The following is a 7,301-nucleotide window of genomic DNA, read 5'->3' on the forward strand; positions in this document are numbered from 1 at the left end:
GGCTCTCGCGGAAAGCAGAATGCGGGGTGCGCCCAGGCCCTGCGTGAGCTCCCCGCAACGCGCCCCAGCGGGGCAGGCAGGGAGTGTGCGAGGGGACCCCTCAGCCCTGCTAGGGAGCCCCACGCCCTCCTGTAAAACCGCCTCTTCCCAGGACCCAGATCTGCCTGTCGCACCCTGGCCCCTTCCTTCGCCCCCTGACTCAGTGGTGGGGTCGGCAGAGGGGAGACTCCCACGGTACTGACACCCCACGATTCAACTCCGCGGGTCCGGAAACAGAGTCAGGAGGAGGAGGGGAACGAGGCTCCCTCCGAGCAAGCTGGGGTCTCGCCGGTCAGCCCCGCGTGGGGTTGGGGGTGTCGAGGGCACAGGAATTTCGACTCCCGGGCGCCCAGGTCCTGGTACCTCCTCTCTCTGCAGAGTCCCGACGCCCGCTCTCCGCCTGCTCCCGGAGAAGTTGGACAACAGGAGGGGGGGCGGGGAACGCGGGGGGCCTCTATAAATAGAGGGCGATCGCCGGAGGGGGGAGAGCATGGCCCACGGGGACTCCCGGGTCAGGCCCTCACCGAGGAGGGTGGAGGGAGGGGCCGGGGACCCCCCAAACGGCCTGACTCCTGGGTAAACAGGCGCGGGGGCGGGGTTAGCCCTGCTAGGGTGGGGTAGGGGCTTGGGGAGGACGTTGTGTCCCGGGCTGGGACCCAAGAGACCCTGTGGCTTCGGCACTAACCCCTCCCAGCCCGGGCCCGAAAAGGAGAGCGAGACTAGCTCAGACTGGCTAGATCGCCCTGCCCAGGCGGCGGTGCCTCTCATGGTGCCTGGGTGGGTTTGCCATCCTAGACTTCCTCACTGCTGCACACCCGCGGCACCCAGTCTGTGCCCCTCAGGGGAAGGGCCCGGAATAGGATCGTTGATGTTAACACTAAGGGAATTCAGAGTGGTCGCAGGTAAAAGGGCACCAGATTGAATTTCCTCCCTACCTACCCCCCTCGAGTGATCATCCCCGCCCCCTCCCCGCTTCAGCCTGGTTCCTGAGTTGCCATTTCGGGGGCTGGGCGCCAGGCCAGTTGGGAACAATGGCCAATGGAACTCGAGCTGCCAACTGCAACACCAGCACAGACGGCTCCCCAAGACCCCCAAACCGCCCTCCCCGCTCCTGCCTGGGAACCACCCTCCCACCACCACCCGCACACCCCCCATCCAAGGGGCATCAATGCCCCTTTCATCCCCACTTGGCAGGTCCATTGGAAAGAAGGAGAGGCCAAAAGGGAGGAGGGGACCCAGAGTAGAACTGTGTAGGCTCAAACCCAACCTTCAGCAACCCTAAATCTAGGGGATTTTTTGTATCCTCCAATCCGGAGCACCCGAGTTTCCCTCTGTCCCCTGCTCCCTTCCTTCATAACTATTTCCCAATAAACTGGAGTAGAAGCTCGGTGCTCGGTCTCCCAGCCTAACCCTCTCACCTCTCTGGGCGTGGTCCTAACATTCTCCTAGACACTGAAAAGCCTTCTGGAATTAGGGTCCTAGCTACCAGTGCCTAGGACAGGAGAGAGAGACCTGGAGGAAGTTGGGGTGAAAGAGAACCTACAGAGAACTTTGGCTGCAGGCTTTCTTGATGTGTCTAAAGCAGTCTTACTTGGAGTGGGGGAGGGAAAGACCTGAAAGTTCCAGCATCTAAATTCGTCTCTGGGTCAGGATGACTCAGGGGGAACCTGATAAGGGGCCTGCTCAGGGGCTTGGGGCAAGCAGGAGGTGGGAAATTCCCACTGAGATGTGTTTGCTTCCTAGACCCAGGGGTCCCCCTCAGCCTGCTGCAGACCAAAGTAAGGCTGGTTCTGCCTCAGAATAGTATTCTTTCCTGTCAGGGCAGCTTTGAGCCAGACCTGGGTATAATGAATGCCCTCTTCTTTTTCTCTCTCCCTCTCTCTGCCCCTCCCCCAACCCTTTCTCTGAGCCAGAAGCACTTCCAAACTATACCTCCGACTAAACAGCAGTTTAAGTACCTGCTATGTGTAAACCACTGTATAGATGCCATGTAAAGCAGGAAGTCTGGTCACACCTTCTCTACAAGTTTATGGCCCAGTAGTCACGGGAAGGTATAAACACAGAAAAGGTTAGGGGAAGTTATATAAAGATCAGTTGTTTAGAGAAGACATCCTGAGCCAGTAGTTTCCCACTCTTCTTAAATGGGACATCAGAGAGTTCCATTTCCATGTAATGGTCTTAGTATCCTTTCGATAGGGAAAATACATAAATTCAGTGGTTTCAAGAAATTTTCTACAGCGTTCTGATAATCACAGTACCTGCAGAGGTAACAATGCCTGTGTATGCAAGTCACAGCTTAGTCTTCCTTGTATAGATCCCTCTCAGTGCTTCAGAAACTCTCACCCCAGACCTGCAGCCTACAGTCTAGGAGCCATTATTTTACCATAATTCAGAGGAGGAAACGGCCTTTGTTTCTAGGAAATGGAAAAAAAGTGCAACCATGGGACATTTGACTGGGAGAGGGGCATTCCATCCAGGCAGAGAGCACGAGGGAGATAGTAATACACAAGTTATTTGTACAATTAAAGCGTAGCTACTATGCACGAGGCACTTCTCCCCCATGTATCACATCCTTACTATTTGGAGGAGGAGGAAGAGACGGAAGCTCAGAGATAGTGACTCACACCTGCCTTCCCCAGGAAGATTTGCTCCACTCCAAAGACCTTGCATGCTCTCCACAACCAGCCTCTCAGGTACGAAATGATTAGGCCGTTATGACTCCAGCAGATATAGATGAGCGGAGGTGACACATGCTAAAATACCCTGGGCCTGTGTTGTGCAGGTACTTGAACGCTGGACAAAAAGATTGGGCAGTGAAAAATCCATCATCTATGCCTGAGCCATAACATGCTCCTGAACAGGCTGGGAACATTAATCTGATGAGAGAGGGTAATGGAGTTAGGTAAAGGAGTAGGTAGGAGTGATGTTTTTAGATTTAGGAAAGAGGTCATGTAGAAGCCATTAGAGGTCATTTAGAGGCAGATCTGATGTGAAAAGGACTTGAATAAAGGTGGAAGTAATGGGAATGGAAAGAAAAGAATGGCTTTTTTTAAGATTCAAAAAGTTGTAGAAATTTGTGACAGATCAGATGAGAGGAGGAGGAAAGTCGCCAAACTAGCTGTTCTGTTTCTGTTTTAGGACCCCTATCTCACCAGGGGGAGGGGCGCAAAGAGAAACATATGAGGAACATTTTTGACCTGCGCAGAAACTCGAGAATTTTCAAAGTCTGAGACTCACCTCACCCCAACAGTTTTACACTGACCAACCTGGATCTGTGATACTCAGACCCCTGCTCCTTCCTTACGGGTAGCCCTTTAAAGTTCCTGTTGAAGCTGACCTAACGCCAGTGAGATTCTCCATGCTGGTGAGTCAGCCTGAACCTGGAGGCTATGCAGAAGAGCAATGGATTGAAGCCAACTTGTCTCCATTTATTCCATCTTCCATGGTCTGAAGGGCCCCCCCACCCCAAGTTTGCATATTAAAATCCCAACTCCCACAGTGAAGGTATGAGGAGGAGGGGTCTTTGGAGAGTCCTGAGCAGGTTTCATGAGTACAGAAGCTTTGTGAAGAGGACTGGTGGATAGGCCCAAGGGAGCTCTTTTGCCCCCTTTACCACCATGTCAGGACACAGCATTTACCAACCCTCTACCAAACACCGAATTTACTGACGCCTTGGCCATAGAACTCCCAGCGTCCAGAACCATGAGAAAAAAAATCCTGTTGTTTGTAAGCCGTGTCATTTAAGATATTTTTCTACCGTTGCCTGAACAGACTGACACCTTCCCTGGGCTCTGCCTAGCTTTTGTTGTGAGGCAGAGCATAACACACAGTGTGGCCAGGACTCAGAAGACTGGTGAACTGGATAGGAGGATGAGGAAAGTTTACCTGGAGAGGACAGAAGGTTGTCAACTTGCTGAATGCAACATGCAAGGGTAGAGACCAAAGCCCCTCCCTTGAGGACAAAGGTACAGCTGGAGCAAGGAATGATGTCACAAACGCTGCCCCTTTCTGTCTCCTCACACCAGCCGGCTCCCGCACACCTGCACTCCCGCGTGCGCTCAGGCAGGGCAGGGTCAGACCCCATCTGGGCGCTCCTAGGTAACGGGAGTGGTGGGGAAGGGGGACTTAATCATTAAGGACTTAATACTATAGGACCCATGGTGCTGCGAAGAGGTTGCAGGCTGTAGCTCCAGCAGGGATGGAACGAACAAGGGAAGGAAGAGAGAGGACAGCAGGGAAGAAGGGAATTGTTCCTGCCATTGGCTCTGTCATAACTCACCTTCCCGCCCCTGTCCCCCCACCCTCAGACTCCGGGCACCTCCAGCTGACCATGGCATCAGAAGCAGAGAAAACGTTCCATCGATTTGCTGCCTTCGGAGACACAGCCAGCAGCGGCTCCGAGATGAACAACAAGAACTTCTCCAAGCTGTGTAAAGACTGTAACATCATGGACGGCAAGACGGTCACCTCCAATTCTGTGGACATCGTATTTAGCAAAGTGAAGTAAGGCATCTCAGGCGGGGGTGGGACCAGCAGGGCTCCTGTGCGGAGTGTCCACAGTGGGCCTCTCTGTCCCCGAGACTTTCCGTGACAGGACCGACGAGGCCAAGTCAGAGAAAGGGACAGGTCTGACCTTGCAAGACTGTGGGTTCATGGTTCTAATTCCTGTGTTTCTAAATGGCCAGGGCCAAGAATGCCCGAACCATCACATTTCAGCAGTTCCAAGAAGCAATGAAGGAATTGGGCCAGATGCGGTTCAAAGGGAAGAACCCAGATGAAGCCTTGGCAGAAATTTTTAAGCTCATGGAAGGCAAGGAACCAGCCACCACTGGTGTTACTGTGAGTGCCATCCTTCGGCCCTGCTCCTGACCCCGCTGGTCCAAGTCCCTGGGGCTCTAGTCTCCCCTCCTCTTCCCGTGTGTGACCCTGCCAACAGCGTGACTTCAGCCGATGACGGGGCAGAAGGCCTGCACCGTCGGTACCAGAGCAGACTGTAGAGACCGTGCGGTCATCCAGGAGGGAGGAAACTGTGGCCCAGGGCACCCAGCGGCGTGGGGGAGGAGTGCCGGGTGACACCCCTGGCTGCAGTGAGGCTATTTTAATGGTAGAATTTAGTTAGGCTCATTCCCAGTCTCCAGAATCTGACCCAGGTGTCTGGAGCCTGGTGAGTTTGGGATGACATCAGCATCAAAGACTAATCCCAGTCCTTTTCTGCTCTTTAAATTTAATCTGAGACCTTTCACCCACCCTCTTCCTTGAGGGCCCCTTGTACAAAAAGGCCTTTCTACCGTGTGCATTGGGTTTGGGTCGGACGTTCTTGGGTAGCAGCGTAGCCAGGATGACTACTCTGAAAACAGAAACATCCACCCTCCCTCCCTAAGCACCGCACACATTCCCACTCCAGATTCCTCCCCCTCAGCGTGGAGGGCTCTTGCCAGAGCTCCTGCCCTCTGCTGCACTCAGGCCCATGGGAAGCAGCACTAGGCCGAGGCAGAGAAGAGCTCAGGGCACTTGCTGTGAGGGCCTAAGGCCATCTCTGGGGATGGGCTGAGGGGGCCTGACCGCTCCTCTGGCTTGCAGAAACCAACAACAGCGGGTGCAGTGGACCGTCTGACGGACACCAGTAAGTACACGGGCACCCACAAGGAGCGCTTCGACCAGACTGGGAAGGGCAAGGGCATCGAAGGACGGGAAGACAAGGCCGACAGCTCGGGCTATGTGAGTGGCTACAAGGGCACTGGCACCTACGATAAGAAGAGCAGCAAGTAGACAGGAGCCTCGTCTTTGCCTACTCGTGCCCTGGCCCTGCACCTTTATCACCAGGGACACAAGGAGACAATAAACATCTGTGTGTGCAGCAGCTAATGAGCTTGGTCTAAGGAGGGCAGGGAGAGATTGGCTCGTTGGTGGAGGGGGAAGAAGAGAAAGCCAGAGGAGTCACACATACACCCTTTACCTTCTTTAGCCTCATACTTCCCAGCCAAAGTTATCATTTCCCTAAGAACACATCTGAGGAATATATCTGGAGCTAAGAGATGAATGAAGCAGATGTGGAGGCAAGCCAGTCGCGGTGGGGCATGCCTTGTAATTCCAGCATTCAGGAGGCTGAGGCAGGAGGATCCCCTTGAGTTCCATAGCAGCCCGGGCTACATAATGAGTTGAAGACTAGCCTGAACTACATAGTGAGACCCTGTCTCTAAAAAAACAAATCTGACTCCCAAAAGAGAGTAGTGATTTCTTTTTCTTTCTTTCTTATTTGAGTGTTGAAATTGTAGGTATACACCACCATGCCCAGCAGCAATTTCTGATTTCTGATTTGATAACCCAGATGTTCTATATTAGGTACTTTCCGGTCCCTTGAACCATTTACATCTGTTACAATTCAGGTTTTTTTGTGGAAGAAGTAGAAGACAGGTTGGACAGCTAGTGGAAGGGAGAATACATTTCCAGCACACAGCCCAGCACTGAGTTTTACCCACCCCATCTCCATTATGGTATCCATGGAACAGAAGACCTTTGTAATTGCTGAGGGCAGTTCAGGGAGATGGCTAGAGATGGGTGGCCACCAGAATTTCCAGAACGGTAATAAGGAATTAAACCAGGCATGGGTGTACACCTATAACCCAGCACTTGGGAGGCTGAGGCAGGAGGATTGCTTCGAGTTTGAGGCCAGCATGGGCTACATAGTGAATTCAAGGCCAGTTTGGTTTTTTTGTTTTATTTTGTTTTTGTTTTTGTCTTTTTTTGAGGCAGGGTCTCACTATGTCGTTGAGACTGACCTGGAACTCACTATGTAGCCCAGACTGGTCTTGAACTTACAGCGATCCTCCTGCCTCAGCCTCCTGAGTGCAGGGATTACAGGTGTGCACCACCACACCTGGCCTTAACCTTTGATTTCCTAGCCTATTGTCACATAGAATTTTATGGAGTAAATTTTCATGCTCACCATAGTTATATTGTCTTTGTCTTAATATTTTCACAACTGACATTTATAAATGGGAAGAAAGGAGCTAAAGGCGTAGGGAAGGTGGGACGGGTAGGGGAAGGGTAATAAGGGAAAAGAAAACAATGTGAGATAATGAAAAGGTGAAAATAAAGTGTTTGTAGATGGGGAGGGGAGGAGGGGGTGAAGGGAGGGCAGGGACAAGGAGAAAAAATGAGGATCAAGACTTGTCATGTAGAGGTACAAGATCCCAACAATGAATGTAACTGTACTGTATCCCTAAAATGTACCAATAAACTCAATTAAAGCTGAAAAAAAA

At 52.3% G+C, this 7,301-nt stretch overlaps 2 protein-coding genes across 9 annotated transcripts in view; one reads left to right on the plus strand and one right to left on the minus strand.

Annotated features, from left to right (window-relative positions):
- Ndrg2 (NDRG family member 2) overlaps window positions 1–3,989 on the minus strand; it is a 12,142-nt gene extending 8,153 nt beyond the window's left edge. For 3 of the 8 annotated variants that reach the window (XM_010637847.2, XM_010637845.2, XM_010637844.2), the window contains exon 1: window positions 403–493. The gene's annotated coding sequence lies outside the window, so the exon portion shown is untranslated. Of the gene's footprint in view, window positions 1–402; window positions 494–3,924 lie in introns of those variants that run through there. The other 5 variants (XM_033765054.1, XM_033765053.1, XM_010637854.2 and 2 more) reach the window with 4 other exon arrangements.
- Window positions 3,990–4,037: 48 nt separating this feature from the next.
- On the plus strand, window positions 4,038–5,899 carry Tppp2 (tubulin polymerization promoting protein family member 2). The gene is made up of 4 exons (XM_010637856.3): window positions 4,038–4,137; window positions 4,347–4,542; window positions 4,725–4,878; window positions 5,620–5,899. Exons 2-4 carry the CDS (start codon window positions 4,370–4,372, stop codon window positions 5,806–5,808), a joined length of 516 nt encoding a protein of 171 aa, XP_010636158.1. The 5' UTR covers window positions 4,038–4,137; window positions 4,347–4,369; the 3' UTR covers window positions 5,809–5,899.
- Window positions 5,900–7,301: the final 1,402 nt, after the last annotated feature.

Source organism: Fukomys damarensis, unplaced genomic scaffold (genome assembly GCF_012274545.1).
Source record: "Fukomys damarensis isolate Sample0158 unplaced genomic scaffold, DMR_v1.0_HiC HiC_scaffold_17, whole genome shotgun sequence".
NCBI lineage: Eukaryota > Metazoa > Chordata > Mammalia > Rodentia > Bathyergidae > Fukomys > Fukomys damarensis.

Excerpts from the sequence above, each read along its gene's own strand:
- Tppp2 (XM_010637856.3), top strand. The coding sequence starts at position 4,370 with ATGGCATCAGAAGCAGAGAAAACGTTCCATCGATTTGCTGCCTTCGGA. Across the intron at positions 4,543-4,724 it reads ATCGTATTTAGCAAAGTGAA|GGCCAAGAATGCCCGAACCA; the intron begins GTAAGGCATCTC and ends CTAAATGGCCAG. Across the intron at positions 4,879-5,619 it reads CAGCCACCACTGGTGTTACT|AAACCAACAACAGCGGGTGC; the intron begins GTGAGTGCCATC and ends TCTGGCTTGCAG.